Genomic DNA, 21,283 nt, shown 5'->3' on the forward strand with positions numbered 1-21,283 from the left:
TATTTTCAGTATGTCAAACTGTCTTAGGACTTTTTTGGCACTTCACAGAAATCTCTTAAATTAGGCTCTGGAAAACCTGAAGGTAGTTTTCATACTCTTCCAACAAAATGGAGTTTTAAATGAAAAACTTCTCTTGATTAAGCAAAATAAAACAAAACATATACAGGCAATACCAAGTGAATTTTCCTCATTTTCATTCTTAAAATTCCACAATCCAGTACAGTATAAAAATAGATGCAGTGGTCTCACTTTTTGAAACAACAAAAAAATCTATGTCACAAAGTTCCTACTCAGAAATAATTTTCTAATAGTTAAGTTTTTTCTAGCCACACTCAGTAAAATTTAAAATACTCTCCTATATTATATTCTGATTTTAGTGTTTTGTCCACTGTAATTGTTCTAAGTCACTTGATTATCCATCATATAATGACAAAAGTAGGATAGACCTCGTTCCACAGTTCCTTTCATTTAAATTTAATCCTCTCTCCCACTTTCTGCTACCATGTCAGAGAACCACATAATTTTATACCTAGAAAGAAATCTTTGAAATTTTTAAATTCAATATTCTCACTCAAATGCAAGAAGTGAGGCATCCAACTTTTCCCTCAGATTGTCAACTTGAATACATTGGCTTGATGCCACAACTTAAAATTATATTTAAGGAATACTCTTTACCTTGCATTATTTTTAAAAACTCTAAGAATGCTGACATTGATCCAGCTCCACTGAGCAATAATATATCTTAACTAAACCAGAATTTCTGAAACAATCCATTGCTGATGGCTTCTAACTCTCAACAAAATATAGCATGTTATACCTCCCACAGACACAGAAAAACTCAACTGTGTTCCATGTCCACCCTGCTTTACAGAAATGTTAAGTATGGGGCGGGGCATTAAAACACATTACAGGGGCGCCTGGGTGGCTCAGTGGGTTAAGCCTCTGCCTTTCGCTCAGGTCATGATCCCAGCGTCCTGGGATCGAGCCCCGCATCGGGCTCTCTGCTTGGCGGGGAGCCTGCTTCCTCCTCTCTCTCTCTCTCTCTATGCCTGCGTCCCTCCCTACTTGTGATCTCTATCTGTCAAATAAATAAATAAAATCTTTAAAAAAAAACAAAAACAAAAAACACATTACATACACTGACATAGAGAGACCATATTTCAAATTCATTCTGAATTCTACACTGTGCCACAAATGAAACCATTTCCTTATAGGGTCTGCCTCCAACAGTGAGTCCCATTTCAATGTTGAAGAAGAATATACTTAGAGTTTACTTACTAACCAGAAATGTCTCACCCTCTGATCTTACAATAATCAGATACAGAAAAGTGGTGTCCGTAGCTTTAATGCTCTAAAGATGAATTTCCTACACTTTCCAAAATGAAACTATTCTAAGATTTTAATGTGAGTGAAGAAGTATGCTGTGAATGTCTACATAATTTATCTTCCAATTACCAACAAAGGATAAGTGAGTGGGGAGAAAGAAAGCATGCATCAGCCACAGCTGACAAGTCCTCTGCCAACATGCAGGAGAGCACAGGAAAACTACAGTCACAACACACAACAACGGGGAGGCTAAGCACGAACTGCTGCCAAATGTTGCAAGAACACATTGTGTTCTTCCAAAGCAAAATTCAATGTATCTCAGGCATTTTTTATTAAAAAAAAAAAAAAAAAAACAACAAACAAAAAAAACTTTGAAAATGTTTCTAGGCAAAAATTTAATAAACCTTGGGAATGGTCCTCTGTCAAAAGTAAAATTGCAGGGGAGCCTTTTATTGCTAGCTCCTCACTTTCTACTTCAGATGAGGTTCACTCATATCCATGGGGATTATAAAAATGGATAAATGCTCACTAGAATAATTGAATGGAAAGGTTGGCAATCTACAGTTCAATAATCAATCCAACCATTCATGCATTAAACATTGACTGGACGTTTGCCATCTGCCAAGCATAAGCAAGGCACTGGGTGACATGAAGGCAATTTTTCACAAAGGCAGTTGACATCGTTAAAGGCGATGGGGAATTAACCTTAGGTAAAACTAGGAAGAATGTGATGTTTGCTTTCAGTACTTCACCTCATCCTCAACATCCTTACCCACAGCAGTAACAAATGCTAGAATTCTGAGATCTAGGGAGCATTACAGTTTTGTTGCACTATCCCAGAGGACACTTTACTATAAGGATAGTAAGGATCCACTTTTACTCCCTCTGCAAGGGAATAAACAGATGCAGAAGTGCAGAAAGGCTGCCAACCTTAACTGTTGGTCCTAAGAAGCTGATTAATCACATCAGGAATGAATAAATAAGCCAGCACCCATGTCTTCATCCCAGCAAAAAAAAATGCATGTTATTAAACTAAAGACAAAAACACAGGTAGTACTAAAAGATGAATGAAATGCAAATTAACAGAGAAAGCAACAAAATGAAATTTTTTTTATCAGAATTCCCACCCACCATCAATGTTCTTTTGTGAATAAAAACAAAAAAGTCTAGAGCAGCAGTTTTCAAAGTGTGGTCCAAAGATCCTAGGATCCTGAGGCCTTTCAGTGGGTCTATGAGGGCCTCTTTTTCCCAAATACATATCTGCATATCTGTAATAAGGGCAGATTTTCCTTATATATTTCAACCAAAATAACGTATCACAACAGACTGAATACAGAAACAGATGTGAAAATACAGTATCTTCTATTAAGCCGAACAATGAGATAAGCAAAAATGTAAAACAAGACTACTTTTCATACTAAATTTCGTTTTGGAAAATACAGGTAATTTCTATAAAAGTATTTAGATTAATATGTAACAAGTTATTTTATGTAACTGTTATTTTTAAATGAACTAAAAATGTTTTTCATTTCTTAGTTTTAATTTATAATACAATAAATATCACTGAATATAACCCACATAAACAAAAGCTCTTTGGAATCCTCAGTAACTTTTAACAGTGCAAAGAGGTCTTGAAATCAAGAAGTTTGAAAACCACTTGTCTAGACTTTACAAAAATGAGCATAATACTACCACCCAGTGGCACAAACCAGATAGTGCAATACTTAAATATAAATTGGGGTCCTCAGAAATTTATTATCACTTTTGCAATGGAAATCTACTTTTTAAACCACCTTTTGAAATTCATAACAAGATTCACTCTACAAATCGAACGTGCTTTGACTTTTAAAAAATTTTACAGATCTATCCAAATTTTCATGTACTCCTTACATTAACCATGCAAATTTAACTATTGTTAAATACCGTGAAAACATCAGACTAATCTTGAAAATATTACGCTAAAGCTAAGTAAATTTAACTAAATTGAAAAATATGATTCTGAGGGCACCTGGCTGGCTCAGTCAGTTAAGTGTGTGCCTTTGGCTCAGGTCATGACACCAGGGTCCCGGGACTGAGTCCCACATTGTGTTCCCTGCTCAGCGGGGAGCCTGCTTCTCCCCTGCCTGCCACTGCCCCCGCTTATGCTTGCTCTCTTCCTCTTTTTCTCTCTCTCTCTCTCTCTTGGTCTGTGTCAAAAAAAAAAGAAAAAAATATATATATATATATGATTCTGATAGTGGTACTGTAACAGCACTCTATGGTGAGAAGTGGGAGCTACGCTTGTGCTGAGCACAGCTTAACACATAGTCTTGTTCAATCATTATGCTGTACACCTGAAACTAATGTAATATTGTGTGTCAACTTTACTCAAAAAGGAAAGTATGATTCCTTAGCAAAGAAGTGTGTTCTTAATGCCTTCCAGCAACGGTGACACTGCCAGGTACGTAAGTGCAGGATGATGATGAATGTGACAATACAGAGATGCACAGTTACTACTGTAAAAATGTATCAAGTACCCACAAATATATGGCTGTTAAATAAATCACCTATAATGAATGAAAATCTAATTCCATTTAAAATAACAAATTTTTCCATCAGATATACATTTACTACCAAAATATGTACATATTACTTTTCGAACATGACAAACATAAATTGTACTTTGATTCATACTTTTTTGCCTGAGAAACATGGAATTTTCTTTATAAAGCTTATTCTAAGTACCCATGATAAGAAAAAAATAGCCCTTACCCCAGTCCTGTTCATACAAGGCTTGGGAAAGGCACCATGATTCACTTATTGGCATGTGTGGATGCACAAAAATAAGATGCTTTGTGAGACTTAAGACTCCAAGAAAACTCTGTTACATAAATTATCAGCAACTAACAAAGCACTTAAATACACATCTGATTTTTGTTTATTATATAAATATGCATAAATCTGACATACTACTTAAATACATAAACTCTATTTAAGAGGGCCCTTCAAATGTCAAATACATATATTCCACTGAATGTCTTTGATATATCAGGCCTATACTATACAAATGAATAAAAAACTTATTTCCTGCACAAACACAACATGGCAATAAAAAAGCAAAGAATGTTAGAGTTAATCTAAGTTTTTAAATGCAGCCAATCATGTAAAACACACATGACTTAGGTGAAGACAGGGTAAATGAAAGGGAAACAGGATTTACAAAAGATACTCTGGAAAACACTCTGGAAACTTTCCTAATCTAAATAGAATATTTTATTTACTTTGCATAAATTGTAGGCAAGAACATTTTATGGGGGGCAGGGGACTTAACACTGGTGTGGATTTTTGATAATACTTACATACCTAAAACTAACCTACAAAAAAGACTAGAAGTTTATTGGGAAAAATTTATTCTGAGAAAAAATTCAAATATGGAATAAGCTGTATGACAGAGTTGTTATAGTATTATTCATAAAAGCAAAAATATAAAATCTAGATGGCGATCAAGAGGAATATGGTTAAGTGATGTACATGCATTCTGACACAGCCATTAAAATACATTAGTATTTTAGCAACACGTAAAAGTACTCAATATAATGCTAAATGGAAAAAAAAGCAGCATACAGAATTATATGTACAATAGAATTACAATAATATAAAAATAAGGATTGGAGGAAAGACTAAATGGAAGTGTACTGAAACAACAGTGATGTGCTTTCATTTTCTCTCTGTTCCAATGCTTTTGCAATACATTGTATTAACTAGCAAGCTAGCTCCACCTTTTACCCCACTTAAAACATACACATACACACACACACAGAACAGCCAAAACCTAGGACAAAATTTAGCAGCATTAACATTCTGCACTAGTGTCGCCTGAAGAGATAATATTCTAAACGATTAGTAATAATACCCGGCAACTAAAATACAGCATCATGATCTCGGCGTCCTGGAATTGAGCCCCGCATTGGGCTCTCTGCTCAGCAGGGAGCCTGCTTCCTCCTCTCTCTCTGCCTGTCTCTCTGCCTACTTGTGATCTCTCTTTCTCTGTCAAATAAATAAATAAAATCTTTAAAATATAGCATTATGCACTAAAGCTGAGTCACCAGACTTAAGTTTAAAATCTGGTTACTTGAGAAAATGTGGCCATCTGTTCTTAAGTGACACCTAGAAAGGAAAACTATCAACAATGGTAGTAAAATGTTTCTAACAAATATATTAGTTTTTGGTTTTCTTTATCCACTAAAATAAATAATTTTAACAAAACAAGACATGCCCAACAGTTCTCTAGAGAGTAAAATAAGTACTACACCTTGATACAGTATCTATTATAAAGTAGGCATGTCACCATATTCACATAGTTTCCATCTTTTAGGGTAGAATTGTTCTTTTTAAAATCAGAGACATTTAGGGGCACCTGGTGGCTCAGTGGGTTAAACCTCTGCCTTCAGCTCAGGTCATGATCTCAAGGTCCTGGGATGGAGCCCACATCGGGCTCTCTGCTCAGCAGGGAGCCTGCTTCCCCCCACCCCTCTGCCTTCCTCTCTGCCTACTTGTGATCTGTCAAATAAGTAAAATATTTTTTTAAAATAATAAAATAAAATCAGAGACATTTAAATTTCCATGTCCTCCAACATATGGGAGGCATCACAGCCCATTTAGAAAAACTATTGAGAACCAACGCAATAGATTGTTTTCTAAGAAAAGTAGTGGGAAGTAGTGGGAAATGTACTTGAGCTGATTTTTACCTCCAGAATAGGTGAGCCAAAAAAGTACGTTGTTTACAGATGGCCACATGTCAAGAATTACTAAATATATCAGGGTTAAATTTTTACAGTTGAAAATTAATGAGGAGAGTTGATATTCTTTTATAATTGTTTTACATACACAAATTTACTTTTGAAAATCTTTAACAAATACAAGCTTTAATGATGTTAATGCTGTTAATGCTTCTTTCCCATGGCTAGCTCTTGTTGTTAGTCTTTGAATTTTAAATTCAAGAAAGAGGAAGACAACTATTTCATAGAGGAACAGAATTCTCCAAGAGACGGATTATGTTCATAGACTATGGAAACTCTACTTCTTTTACATAAAAAGACCTTTTCTTACTTTTAGCATTAAATGGGAATTTTTCTGTCAATAGGCATGTGCATTTTATACTTGAATTAAACATTTTATATTTCAAGAGTTCTGTTCAGGCTTAACTACGATCATTAGATGAAATGCAGTCGTTGTGCAAGACCAGTCTTCATTATAGATTTAGAAGGCAGTATCTTCATTGTAGAAAGAGTCTAACTTTCTGTTACAGTACAATAATTAGGACTACAAATATAATTCTTAAAATGTCTATAAAACCATTTATAACTGTGTGATTCAAAGACTTTCCAAAGGTAATGTCTTTATTAAATAACTAAATCATAATTCTCTTTAAGTATTTATTAATTTTTGATATTTCAAGGCACTATTAACAGAAAAGTTTCTCAACCTACAAGCTCTGAAATATTTACAAAAATATGGTTTTATGAAAATACCATTTAAAGACAAAAATACAATCATGTTCTGGAGAAGCAAGAGAAGGAAGGCTGTACTAAGGAATTGACTAGAATGGGAGCCTGGGAAATGTTTAATCTACATGCGAAATAACTGTGTATTTTGTCTACCTTTTTGTCACCTCTTTCACCTCGATACTGGGTCACGGATTTCTACCTCCTCGTAAGATGCATTCCAATTTTAAAAGAAAATTAATCCCCTAACCAACATTTTCTCTTGACTGGCTACATTAGTCAACAAAAGCAGCACTAAAAATCCAAAAGCTTGATATGAGAAGCTGAGACTATGCATTAGGTTTTCTATTTACTGAAGCAAACCTGTTTAACAATGTCTCGTATGCTTCAAATTGCTGCAGGTAATTCCTCAGATTATATTCTGAGAGTTGCTGTCAATTAATGCTCTCTAGAGGGAAATTTTCTTGGGTTTACTGGAAACAAATTTATTAACTAAATTCCCCAACCACTTATTAATAAAACAACTGCAAAGAGAATTTATGAGCCATTTGGTATCGACCAACTGGCTCTCTCATCTAGATCCATTTCCCATCTTAAACCTTACAAACTGGTTTCTAAAATCATTTCTCAAACTGCATCCTAGGAATCAAATCCTCACCAAAGTGGAAGACCTTTTTTAAAGTCTTCAACCTACCTCTCCCACTTCTGGAAATGTCTCTTATATTCCCCGCAAAGCGTAACTACCCACAATTCTTATGACTTCTTGGGTAACTTTTCCCCCCCTCAGTTATTGCTCTCTACCAAACTAAAGATCCCTATGGTTAAGAGCACAGACTCTGGACTCAGCACACCTGAGCATACACTTACTCTCTGTGCATGAATGTAGGCAAGTTACTTAACTTCCAAGTTCTTTGTTTTCCTATTTATAATAACAGCACCTATTTCAAAGAAACTGAGAGGATTAAATACAAGCACACACACACAAGTGAATACAAGTAAAGCATTTATACCAGAGCCTTGCATTAAAAAACTAAATGCTGGCTCCTTGTCCCACCAGCAGCAGCAGCGGTGCGTGCGCACTCCCAGACACTAGCAGCTGCAGCGCTGTGGCCGCTACTGCTATGACTCAATTTTCTGGAGAAATCAGCCACTCCGACGGATTTAATGACAGGCTTCTCTGAGGCTACTGACTCCTTTAAAAACCTCTAGCTTGTTTCCCAAATTCTTATAAGGCAATTTTATATGGAAAGCTCACGACTGACAAAATTCAAAGTAGCTAAGCAAACTCATCACTTCACTCCATTTCTCAACTTCCCCATTTAGATTTCCTGTTCTGACTTCTCACTATTCATTCAGTCGCCTAAGCTTCAAACCTTGGTGTCATCTTAGACTTCTATTATTCTTCTGCCCCTGCAAGTTGATCAGATGCCTAATTCTGCAGATGCTACTCTTCCTTTCTTTCCTAGATTCATCCCAGCCAAGGTGGCCAGAGCTCTCTAGTCCCTCACACCGGGATTTCTGCCTTTGCTTTTAGTTCTCACTTCCCACTTCATTTCTACATAAAACACTAGCTTCCATCACATTATGCTTTCCTATTACTGGTTTCCTGTTGCCTTGTATACCAAAGTCTAAGCTCCACCACTCCCCTTTTAAGATTTTAACAGTCAGGGGCGCCTGGGTGGCCCAGTGGTTTAAGCCGCTACCTTCGGCTCAGGTCATGATCTCAGGGTCCTGGGATCGAGTCCCACGTCGGGCTCTCTGCACTGAAGGGAGCCTGCTTCCCTCTCACTCTCTCTGCCTGCCTCTCTGCCTACTTGTGATCTCTCTCTGTCAAAATTAATAAATAAAATCTTAAAAAAAAAAAAGATTTTAACAGTCAGTTCTTTCAGATCCAACTTTATTTCCCACTTGAGCAAGAACTGCTTGCAGCTAATTCACACATGCCCTCTAGTCACTGTGTCTGTGATGACCTTGTAGTAACTGGAATGTGTGCTGCCCCACCTCTCTGCTTAGGCCCATTCTGTTCATTCCTCAAGGCCCAACTCAAAACTCACACCTTCACCAACCTGCAATATTTCTTCACTCTGCTCTCTCCTCTCTTTCCTGGCACTACTCATTATCGTACCTTGTGTGAAATACTATGCTGGTCTCCACATTTTCATAGCCTAGCATTTATTGTGTCAAAACATAATTCTGTTATCTTAAAAGGCTTATCTTATACTTTCTTTATACTCTTATATTTTTTGTTTACCCTTTTGTTTACCCTGGAGCATCTACCTATAAGGTTGCATTCATTTAATATGTACAATATTGTGCCTACTTGGGGAGTTCCAAAATTGTAAACCTGAATTTTGATACTCTAAGGCAGTAGTCAGTAAACATGTCTATAAAGGGCCAAACGGTAAATATTTTTGACTTTTCAGGCTACATATGGTCTCTGTCACATATTCTTCTTCTTTCTTCAACTACATAAAAATGTAAAAAGCATTCTAAGCTTGAGAGTCCTACAAATAGGCCATGCATGGGCTGGATTTCACCCATAGGCCATAGTTTACCAGCCCCTGCCCCCTCTAAGGAACAGTTCAGTATCTTATCTAGAATCTCTGTACCAGTATCAATATTTAACTAATTTTTCTAAATGTTGGCTGCTCAGCACTTTACATGACTTTTGAGTTCTAACATAAAACAAATAACCCTTGAGTTCTTACCAGCTCTTTCAGACTTTTCTTTCTGTTCCCGTAACTCTTCTCCCAGGGTAGTCATCTGTTTGATGCGACCACGGAGTTGAGCAATTTCTTCTTCTTTCATTTCCAGGGTTTCATGCATCTGACGTTTTGTCTCTGCTATTACCATTCCCTAAACAGAAGTGCAGACACTAAAGCATTTGTATAACAAAACTGCATCATCAACAGCACATATCAAACTTACTTAAAGGCAGAAAACACAGTATTTCTCACTAAGTACAGCAGAAAAATTATTTTAGTATTTTACAAACTGAAGTCTGTGTTCTGCACTCCATACTACACTATATAGTATAACAACCCTGGTCATCTGGCAGATCAGGGTTATTTTTAATACAAAAATTATTTTAATAGTAAGTTTAGTCTTTTGAGTATTAAAAACACATTTTAATTAAAAGAGTTACTTTATACTCTTTCTAGAAATATTGGCTATAATTTTCCCTATCTTAGTAAACAGTTTATAATAAACAAAATACAGTCTTTTGTACTTGGCTCAGGGCCACCACGAACTATGTTACTGATCTGTGCTGGACATGGGAAGAGCCTCAGAGGCCACTGAGGGTGGAAGGTTACTGCTGCCACAAAGATGGGCCAAGACGGGTACAGATCAACCTGCTTTTTCTCATGTGACAGTCTCTGGTTCCACTGCCACTCCTCACTACTGTCAGTGAGCCACCCCCATTCCTCCAATTTATTAACTGCTACTGTCTTCCCACTCTCTGGATAATCTACACATAAAATGGAGGTCACTATGGGGGTAAAGGAATCAAATATTAAAACCTGAATCAGTCACTTGCGACTAACAAAAAACAGGGTAGTTCGACTTGTCTCTTAAAAAATAAGATTTTGTGACAGCTATTTTATGGGTCTTAAGATTATTACTTTACTTGCAGGGTTCACCAAACCTTGGTTTAGGGTATGACTCTTTCAGATGGCTTATATTAATGGACAGATAAAAACCAGGTAAGTGGGGATTACACAAAATTTCAAAACAAGATAGCTGGCCTTCAGTTTCTTCAAAAACCAAATCACAATGGAGAAAAAGACACACGGAGAGAGAGAGAGAGGCAATGGAACCTATAGATTAAAGGAAGTCTTAAGAGTCATATCAACCAATTACAATGAAAGAACTTACTTAGATCCTGATTCATAAAAACGGGAAAAAAGTATGAGACAAAGGGCAAATCTGAAACTGACTAGATAGTTGATGGTATTTAGGAATTAAATTTTTAGATGTGATCAGGATAATGTAGTTACAATTTTATAAAAGTAAAGAGTCCTTTAAAACTACATCAAAATACTTATGTACGAAATTATGAGATCTCTTGGATTTGCTCTACAACAAAGTAAATTCTGGGTTGAGGATAATAAGGGCTGGGCATGTACAGATAAAACAACATTAGCCTGAGATGTTAACTGCTGAAGCTGGGTGGTGGGTTCACTTTTTTTAAGTGGGCCTTCATGAAGTGTATAGAGTAGAGTCTAGCAAAATAACATCACACAATGAAAAGACTGCTAACACATTCAAAAGGAGAACAGTTCTGACATGTTCTTAATTGCATGGCCACTTAAAATACTATAGCTGCCAAGTAGCATAAGGAAGAAAATGTGAACCACTGGAAGCTGCTTTAGAAAGAGAACCCAAGAACTTGGTGCTGAAAGACTCAGCCCAAAAGCATTTGCCCATGAATTTTTAGTTGCCTCTGCTGCCATAGCCACAGCTGCCGCTCTAACTGTACATTGCCAATCTCACCTGAAATGAATCCCAAAATCCATTTGCAGAAACTTGTCTTTATGCTAATATAACACTACCACTTCTTCATTTTAGGCAATTTATCTGAGAGATTAATTTGTTTCCGTTGAAGACAACACTTAATATTATTCACATTTAGTAATGTCTTAACCATAAAAAATACAACTTTTCTCTGAAAAGTAGTTAGGTACTGTGAACAGATTTCTTCAACAATTATTTCAATCTATAAATCAAAATGCTGACTGGGATTTAAAAAAATCACAGAGAATCAGCTTCACATGATACACAACTAACGGTAATCATTATTTAAATTTCAAAATTACAACAAAAAGTTTTTCATGGAAGCAACTACAATAGCTTTGGAAAGCAATAAGCCTCAATGCTTCTAACTGCTTCCAAAATGGAATTCTGGGGCCCCCTGACAAATTTTAGTATCATAAGGTTTATTGGTTTACCTTATCTTGTTCAAGCTGTTCAATTAAGTTCTTTGCATCACGCAACTGAGTGATAAGTTTAGTCTTCTCAGCCATATGAAGCTCCTAAAAAAATTTTAAAAATTCATTTCCATCTCTAATAAAGCTTCTCCTCATATGAGAACTCTAAACATTTTATCTAATTTGGATATTTCTCAGCCCAGTAAGATCAAAGTATACAGGACATCTGGAAAGGATGGTGCAAGTGCTATGAAGCCCAGGGCACCTGGGAGTTGTCTCCATGCTGTCTGCGGCGGAAGGGGAAGGCTCCGCAGAGGAGGGAGGTGCAGGCCACGCTGGGACCTGTGGATCTAGCTTTACAGGGTTACATAAACCAAACTCATTTGCTCTTTTACCTTCATCTTTTCTAGCTCTTGGAGCCTTTCATCTAGTTGTTCTTGCAGAGCTTCTTTTTCACTGGTTAATAGCGCACACTGTTCCTTATGTGACTGAATTGTTTCCTTACATCGCTGCAGAAGATTCTCTTGCCGCTTAACTCTCTGCTGAAGTACCTCCAGTGTTTTAGCAGAAGCTCCATCTACCACTATCAACAATAAAGCAGCACAAGCAGGGATGGTCAGTAAGGGATAGAAGGGCTCCCTGGGAACAGTTACTCTGTTAGTACACAGGGGTGTATTCTCACCCCAATGCTCTGCTATCCTCTGAGACGAAGAAGGGAGGGCTACCCTGCCCACCCTCAACTCTCACCATTTGGATGATCTGTATCCAAAGAAGCTAAGGAGCATAGTCACCTCCCTAGGGTTCAGCCCCGCCCCAAATGGCACAAAACCCTCAGAAGTCAACTAACATTAACTGAATTCGCCCTGCTTAGAAGACAGTTTGATGACCATCTTTTGTTATCCAAAAGTGCCCTCTGTGTCCTGGCTCCCACCGCGAAAAAATTAATAAAGAATTTTTTTTCAATGAATTCTAATCTGTCCCTGAGAGGAGTCATTGGTTAAGTACAGCTTTCTACATTTTCCATACATTTACGAGTTAAGTTTTCATACCCCAAGGGAATCTCAGGACCCTTTGCAGCTTGGTTACTTAGACAGCTGCGCAGCACCTTGCTCTGGCTCTGGCTGGACTAAAAGTTTATCATAAATATCTTTGAGAGAAAAAGCCAGTAAATAAAAAGTGGGAATTTTACTAAATATGTGCCTTAGAGCCTCAAAGAGTATGGAGGGTTATAATTGGATTTTGAAACAAAATTTAGCTATTCCTTCCTTTCTAACTAGAAAGCAGATAATAAAACAAATCAGATATCTTCGAATGTAGAAGTATGTAAGCAGTATTACAACTGAAATAGCCAAACACTGAAAAGAGCAAACTCATTAATCTTAAACAGAACTGACCTGTTTATATGAAATCTAGCTACTGCTATCAACAGAACAGTGTAATATAATGAATTTTAGTAGAAGTGCTGCTGAAGAGAACACGAGAATGAATTGTAATTACAATGAAAACATGGTGCTACTCACAGACTTTCAAGTTTTAAAACAATAACTTAGCTTTGTTCTCTTGAAGAACAAGCCAAGAAACAAAACAACAAAAACTCCTGCATCTTCCTGGAGGACACTTCCACCTCAGCCCGCATCATGCTCTGGAAACTGTCAACATCCTTCTCCAGTTTTTAAATTAACATTTGGACAAGATGAAGCTTACCTACTGGTTCTATATCACTGTCTGTGTTCTCTTTAGAGACACCCTCAGCCTGTGGTTCCATCTGAGGGAATGGTCTAGGTAAATCAATATTCATGGGGCCATTTCGTAACCGCTGTTTCAGCAGAGAAACCTGAAAAAGAAATGTACCTTAGTTAAAAAATGAGGGGCACCTGGGTGGCTCAATTGGTTAAGTATCTGATTCCAGGTTTTGGCTCAGGTCATGATCTCAGGATTGTGAGAGTAAACCCTGCTTCTGGCTCTTTGCTGGGCATGGCGCCTGCTTAAGATTCTCCCTGCCCTTTGTGTGGACCCACCCCGCTCAACTCTCACACACTTGCTGCCTCTCTAAAATAGAGAGAGAGAGAGAGAAAGAAACTACACAGTAGTACTTCCTTTAAAACGAAGAGGGGACAGAGCAAAAGATATTCTTTTTCACTATACTAGGAAGAAAAATCAAAATAAAATGTTTCCTCCCAATGCAGCTGATTTTATGTTTGCTATTTTCAACGATATCATAGTTAGCCAAAAGACACAATACATTAAAAAATTATACTGAAATATAACTAAGGAAAATCAAGAGTTTTAAAAACAGGCCATTTTGTAACATCTGGAACTTATGAGATATCCCGTCGAAACCCCTTAATTCTTCTTTATTTATAAATGCCACTTTTTCTTTTAATCTTTTACCTGAGTCTGGAGAACACTAATATGCTGATCTTTTTCCTCTAAAGATGCATCAAACTCCTCTTGGAGATGCTTTTTTGCTTGCTGATCCATTTGGAGCTCCTAAAACACGAAGTTTTATAAGTAGTTTTCAATAAAAAACTCAAATACAAGCTTGAAGATTTCAAAGTTTAAAAACATGATCAATCCAGATTTGCATTTTTCTTAAGACAAGGCATCAACACAATAATTAGAGAAGAATCAGCAGGTAAAACATTGGTATTAATTCCAGCGGATAATTTTGGCCCTTAAATAATATGATACCCAAGAAAAGAAAGTACATTTTTAGAGCTGTAATGACTGCTCTCTAATGCTAATGTGGAGAAGATAAAACAATCAATTAAGATTAAAAAAACTTTATCCTACTTTAAGACATCTTACTACTTGTGCTACCTTATATGCACTTGATCTAAAACTACATTATTTTATACCAGATAGCCATAGCCAATAGAAACTTTCTCCTCCCAATACACAAAATCAGTCAATAGCCAAAGTTAGAAGATTCCTCCTCTGTAAATTTTTTTAAAAAGGCTGAACTAGTTGATCACCAAACAAAAATTCCAAGTTCCCAAAATTATTTAGAATGCTAATTTCTTGAGGTCATTAATGACCCTTTTTCACTAAATCCAATGATCTTTACCTCTCTATTACACTACTGACCAATAATTCCCTCCTCAGTTAAGGTACCCACTCTATGTGGCTTCAGGCTCCAGTCTACATTCCTGTCTCTTAATTTCCTCTACCTGCCTCATGGATTCTATGGGTATCTATCCCCCTGGACTCAGTTCTGTGTCCTTGGTGCTTCTTCCTTGCACTTCCTCCATTAGAATCCTAGAGAATAACATCTGGAACATATGAAATATCCCATCAAAACTCCTCTGTTTTTCTAGGATTCCTACTTTTCTAATTCCCTGAGCTCAAAATATTCAAAGTCACATTTTACCTAACTTTGTTGATCCCTGCGTGTAATCAAATTCTTTTATTGCTTCCTCTATAATATTTAAGTCCTACTTTTTCCACATCCATAACCATAATCCAGATCTTTATAATTTCAATGACTAATTTCCTTCAGTAGGTTTCTAGAGAGAATTCTTACTCCAAGACTTCCTCTGATTTAATCCATACCTTACACATTTGCTAGAAAATTTTCCTCAAACAATATTTTCAAGGACTTATAAGCAACACCCTCCTTTTGCACTGTTTCAAATTTACTAACTCTCAAAACATGAAGCACTAGCTGTCCTCTATTCTCCCCCACACCAACACTGCCCCAAGATCCCATTTGTACTGTTCCTCTCACTAAAGACTCCTGGCTCAAACAGCAGTAGTCACCAAATACCAGTCTTTGAATCAGGACAGGCCCAAAATGAAGTCTACACTGATCCATGGTGAACAAACAGAAAGCCAACAGAGAGAGTTTTCTTTCATTTAAACAACTGTCCTTTACTCTGAGAATATGTCCTTCCTAATCTTTTTTTGTTATTAAAAAAAATTATTTTTCAGGGCGCCTACCTGGCTCAGTTAGAAACGCATGTGAATCTTGATTCTGGGGTCCTGAGATGGTATAGAAATTACTTAAAAATTAAAAAAAAAAACAACCCACAAACTTTCTTTCATGAAATAATGACAATAAAAGAATTTGGTTTCTTCTTCCCAACATCCTTACTTGAAAAAATGAAAGTCTGCAGCTCTGGGGTGCCTGGGGGCTCAGCTGGTTGAGCGTCAGGCTCTTGGTTTCAGCTTAGTTCAGTGGCAAGCCTGAGATTCTCTCTCTCTTCCTCTGCCTCTGTCCCGTCCCCATGTATATTCGCTCTCTCTCAGGCTCGCTCTCAAATAAATAAATAAATAAATTTTTAAAAGGAAGTTTGCAGGTCTATGACAATTCTCCTTTCCCCCATATCCAGAAGGAACCAGAAGGTAGTTTTTCAGTCCATGAAATCCGTAAGTCTGGAAAGCACTGTTCTTTATGACTTTGCACAGAACAATTCTTTAGTATAAAACAGCTACACATCTCCTGCACTTCTCTTAAAATTCATTTCTTCCAAATAATTTTTCTACATCCTACCATACTAGACTCTGTTACATGCCATCCTTAACAACCAACAAAAACTCCTCAATTTATATGATGATTTTCAGGTTTTAAATAGTTTCATCTCCCCATGTAGATAAGAAGTCCTTGGATACAATGGCAGCATCTTATAATCATTTCTTCTTCTCTCTCCCCCTGCTAACTTAGCCTATTCTACCAACAAGTACTCCATAAACAGTAATGACTACAATTACTAAGGAACTTAAGAATTGTCTACTTATATCCCAACTAGAGTCCACAGGCTGGCTAGCCAACTGTCCAATACTTTCATGACAGTGATCTCACTAGCTCTAGAACTAGACTCTACTATCTAGAGTCAATTCCTACTTTAAAAATTTCTTCTGATTAGACCTTAAGTGTATATCTATCCTATTTCAACTTTTTTTTAAAGATTTTTTAAATTTATTTGACAGACAGAGATCACAAGGAGGCAGAGAGGCAGGCAGAGAGAGAGAAGGAAGCAGGCTCCCCGCTGAGCAGAGAGCCCTATGCGGGGCCAGATCCCAGGACCCTGAGATCACGACCCGAGCTGAAGGCAGAGGCTTTAACCCACTGAGCCACCCAGGCGCCCTCCTATTTCAACTTTTTAGCATAATAATAATAAATGGCTATCTAATACTACTAAATATAACAACTAATTCAATAATGTTACTTTTGTAGCCATTCAGACTATTTCCAAATTTTGGAAGCCTTGGAATTAACATTTTTATGTATGTAATTTGCAAGGTCTTTCTGTTTATATCCTTAGAGAAAAATCCTGATATGTAGAATGCATCAAATAGATTCACTGTTTAACTATTTTTTATCTCAGCCCTATGCTACCCACTATGTTCATATGTGTTTCAAGCTGCAAAAAATGAACCCTCCCTCCCTGAAGTTAGCTTTGAGAACAGCAGTTGCTCATAACCAGCTGCACCTGGGTGAATCTAGAAAAAGAACATACCATGCATGGATAGAAGGACAGAGAAAGGAGGATGAAAGAAATGCCTTCAGAGAAAGACAATGCCTTCATTTATTCCCCATTTAACTGGCCTTAAAAGGAAATCAGAGAACCCTATCTACTTAGATGAGCTCACAATTTTCATAGCTTCTCATAGTATGATATTCCTATTTAATATCTGTTGATATTAAGATTAAAAATCAGGCGAAGAAAATTACAGGGTATCCGCTGGATATGTTTTTACTTACTTTTTTACTCTTTACCTGATTCATTACCAAATATCTAATATGCTAGAAATTGACAGAAGACATAATATTTGCCCATATAGAACTGTTTTGTTTTGTTCCCCAGAAAATATAAGGAGAGATGTTCATGGATTAAACTCATGCATATACTCATAACAACATGAGGAAGATATAAAATACTAAGGACTATATTCTGAATTTTTTTTTTCTTTTTACTACCCCTAGTATTTGTTAGTTGTTTACTTATAAAGGGAAACTATTCCATAACCGAACACAGGTCAGTGACAAACTTCCATGAAACTCAACCCAAAGAAATTCTTTACATTCCAAAATTATTTTACACCCTGAGAGATACAAGTCTTCTTCATCTCCTCAAACTCTTTCATGGAATCATAATTTCTGTAGAAATCTGCATATGCCTTCTTTCTTGGTTTGGCCACAGCAAACTTACAGAAAGCTGCTATCCCCAGGGATATAATGAATGCTCCAACAATATCAAATCGCAGTCATTTGGCCAGAAGGTCTCCCATCTGAGGTTTTGTCAAAGCACTGGAAGTCAAGGTAGTTATTCTCCTCAACACCAACCTCAAACCCAACATCTTTCCTGATGCCTTGACTAACCTGACATAACAAAATAAGGAACATTATACTGTTTTGCCCCAGTCTAAGTCAATAAAATACTAATGAAACAGTATGTAACTTCTATTCAGACTTTAATTCCAAAGAAACAAAACGTTTTATGACATCTAGCACTCTGAATGTTTAAATACTAATCATGATTTAATGGGTTATACTATTTAGTTGAAGGAAATTTTTTTCTTTGTGAACAAAATTTAAAAATACCCAGACCCTCACTTATCTACCTAGTACTCACATATAAATTACTGAATAAATCTCTCTTCATGTAACTGCAACCAGGATTGTGGTTCAGAAATATATCTTAGCTACTACAAAAACGGTATAGATATACACCAAATAGCAAATTTACTACATGGCCTCTAGACCCCTTATTTCTCCTCCTTTCCCTTATTAACTGTCTCCTGGCCATTTCATTGATTATAGTCTTGACTAAAGGCAGCGTGATAGGCAGAATATGGCCCCAAAGATTCTAAATCCTAATCCTGGAAACTGGAACATATTAGGAGAATTTGCAGATGTGATCAAATTAAGAGCTTTGAAATAAGGAGATTATCCTGGATTTGGGGCCCAATCTAATCACATGGGTCCTTAAAAATCAGAATCTTTGCCAACTGAGTTCAGAGAGAAGGGGAGGAGTGATTATGGTAGAATGGGCAGAGATGCAACACTGATAGCTTTGAAGATGGAGGAAAGAGGCTATGCATCAGAGGATGCGGCAGCCTCTAGAAGCCGGAAATAGCAAAGAAACAGACTGTCTCCTTGAACCTGCATTAGAGAACAGCCCAACTGACACCTTAATTTTAGCCCGGTAAGACTTGTGTCAAATTTCTGAAATTTGTGTTGTTTTAAGCCACTAAGTTCGTGGTAATTTGCTGCAGCAGCATAGCAAACTAATACAAGTAGGCAGATAATAAAAAAGAACTAAAACTTGTCATTCTGTGGCTCTGACAAGTACTTCCTAAGAGGGTTTTCTTAAGGGTTAACAGGGGAAAAATACATATGTAATGGCTTATGATCTAACAGTATAGTATGGAAAAAGATTTTTAAAGGTGGAAAAACAAATAGCATATAAAAATTTATTTAACTAATATCAGTAATCATAATTGATGGTGATAGTATTAGTATTGTTATTCTAAGAGTGTTGTGTTTATAATGCTGGAATAAGGCAAATGAGTAATTTTGGGTCTTCTCATTTATCATCCGGTTCTTTAATAGATGGCCTGTAAGGAAAAGGGATGCAGTGGGAACATATAGAGTTAAGGAGACTTAAAAGATATATCAAAACAATTTTTATACAGGCAAGACTATAGTACCTAGAAGCGAACATTTCAGTGATAAAACCTTAAAGAGACACAAGGAAGCACAACAAAAGTCAGAAGTTATTTTTGGAGAAAGGGAGGGGCTGTGACTGGGTTGGGAAACAGAGAGAGGCTCTCAGGGTGACTGGCAACACTCTATTTCTTGACCGTGGTGGTTACAATAGTGTTTACCATACACATATGAGCTATATATTTTTGTTCACGATTTTCTATATTTGTTGTATTTTACAATTAAAAGGCATCACAATGTTTAAGTGATAACAGCAACGACACAAAATCCTACCCTCTAGCCAATATAGGCCAATAATCTCCATCCTTCTCAAGATAAGACAGGAGCAAAAACGGGTCAAGTATGATTCCAAGTGATATATATTTGCCTGAACTACAATATGTCACTGTAAAAATTACCTCCCAAAATTACAAGGAACATAATTTTTATTTAATTTTATCAAGACTGCTGGTTAGGAAAAATGAAAAGAAGCCTCAAATACCTAATAGAAGAGACAGGTTAGCCTTGAAAGTTGCCACTGACTGTCAGCTGGCAAATGATATCCTGTTGCTAAATAAGGCATTCTTATGTCATAAATTCCACCAGCATATATTGTAGGGAAACCACAGAAATAAAGTCCATAAAAGTCGATCTCTGACCTTAAGGATTGGGCTGGTTGGTTTTTACAATTAACGAAGTGTATATGAAACTATCCCAACAAGTTTAAGAGCTGTGATAAATATGAGAAATTGAATTCTCAAAGTATTATCACTACAACTTACCTCTCTTAACTCTCCAATTCTCCGAAGTGCTTTATCCTGACTCTGACTTAATATACCCTTTAATTTTAAAAAGAAAAAAAAAAAAGCTTGTTCAAACAACTGCATGAAATAGTAATGAAAAGCAAGTGAAAAAGAGCACGAGTCACTGAACTTTATACATTCTTTACACTGGGACTGGGCAACCACAGCTCTCTACCGCCACTTAGTGGTAAAATTACATACATCTAGAAATAAAAATCCAGAGACCATTCAGAGAGACACAGCAAGGTACCCCACACACTAGGAGTAAGTAGGAATAAGATGAACTTTTTGAGTATGAATTTATGGACTATTAATAGAATGGATTAAATCAGAGTTATCCTCCATTTCAAAAGACCTTATGTTTAAGAAAACATTGTCAAAAAAACTAAAAACTATTTGTAATATTTTTTTTTATTAACATATAATGTATTTATTTGCTTCAGGGATACAGGTCTGTGAACACACAATGTATACACAATCCACAGCTCTCACCATAGCACATACCCTCCACAATGGACATAACTCAGCCACCTTATCCTTCCCCCTACCCGCTTAGTAACCCTGTTTGTTTCCTGAAATTAAGAGTCTCTTATGGTTTGTCTCCCTCCTGAGTTACTTCTTGTCTCATTTTTTTCCCTCCCTACCCCCAACGACCCCTTCGCGCTGCCTCTCAAATTCCTCGTATCAGAGAGATCATATGATAATTGTCTTTCTCTGATTGACTTATTTTGCTTAGCATAATACCCTCTAGCTCCATCCACATCATTGCAAATAGCAAGATTCTTGTTTTTTTGATGGCTGCATACGTAACAACTTAATTTTCATACTTGTTATGGACAATGAGAACACTGAATCAGCAATAAATAACTGGTGTTACCATTGTGAACTGATAATACTCCAGACCAAAGCCAGGAAGTTTAATATTGCACTTAATAGAGATTATTTATGGCAGACTAAATATTTTAAGATAATGTATATGGGGAAATTAATTTTACCAAAAATCACTTTCTAAATAACTTTTTGGTTATGTAATTAGCATCTTGAGACGGGACAAAATGCTAAACTCTTTAACTTTTACTGTAAAGAAAAAAGATT

General features: G+C 36.6%; 1 protein-coding gene across 8 annotated transcripts in view; it reads right to left on the reverse strand.

Annotated features, from left to right (window-relative positions):
- The window catches only part of GOLGA4 (golgin A4), a 119,669-nt gene that overhangs the window by 55,391 nt on the left and 42,995 nt on the right, over positions 1-21,283 (reverse strand). For 7 of the 8 annotated variants that reach the window (XM_046003810.1, XM_046003809.1, XM_046003816.1 and 4 more), the window contains 6 exons: positions 20,168-20,224; positions 14,129-14,227; positions 13,442-13,571; positions 12,133-12,320; positions 11,759-11,842; positions 9,518-9,665 (listed from right to left, as the gene is read on the reverse strand). In XM_046003810.1, the coding sequence (XP_045859766.1) occupies positions 9,518-9,665; positions 11,759-11,842; positions 12,133-12,320; positions 13,442-13,571; positions 14,129-14,227; positions 20,168-20,224 (706 nt within the window). The remainder of the gene's footprint in view (positions 1-9,517; positions 9,666-11,758; positions 11,843-12,132; positions 12,321-13,441; positions 13,572-14,128; positions 14,228-20,167; positions 20,225-21,283) is intronic. The other variant, XM_046003811.1, reaches the window with a different exon arrangement.

Source organism: Meles meles, chromosome 4 (genome assembly GCF_922984935.1).
Source record: "Meles meles chromosome 4, mMelMel3.1 paternal haplotype, whole genome shotgun sequence".
Taxonomy (NCBI): domain Eukaryota; kingdom Metazoa; phylum Chordata; class Mammalia; order Carnivora; family Mustelidae; genus Meles; species Meles meles.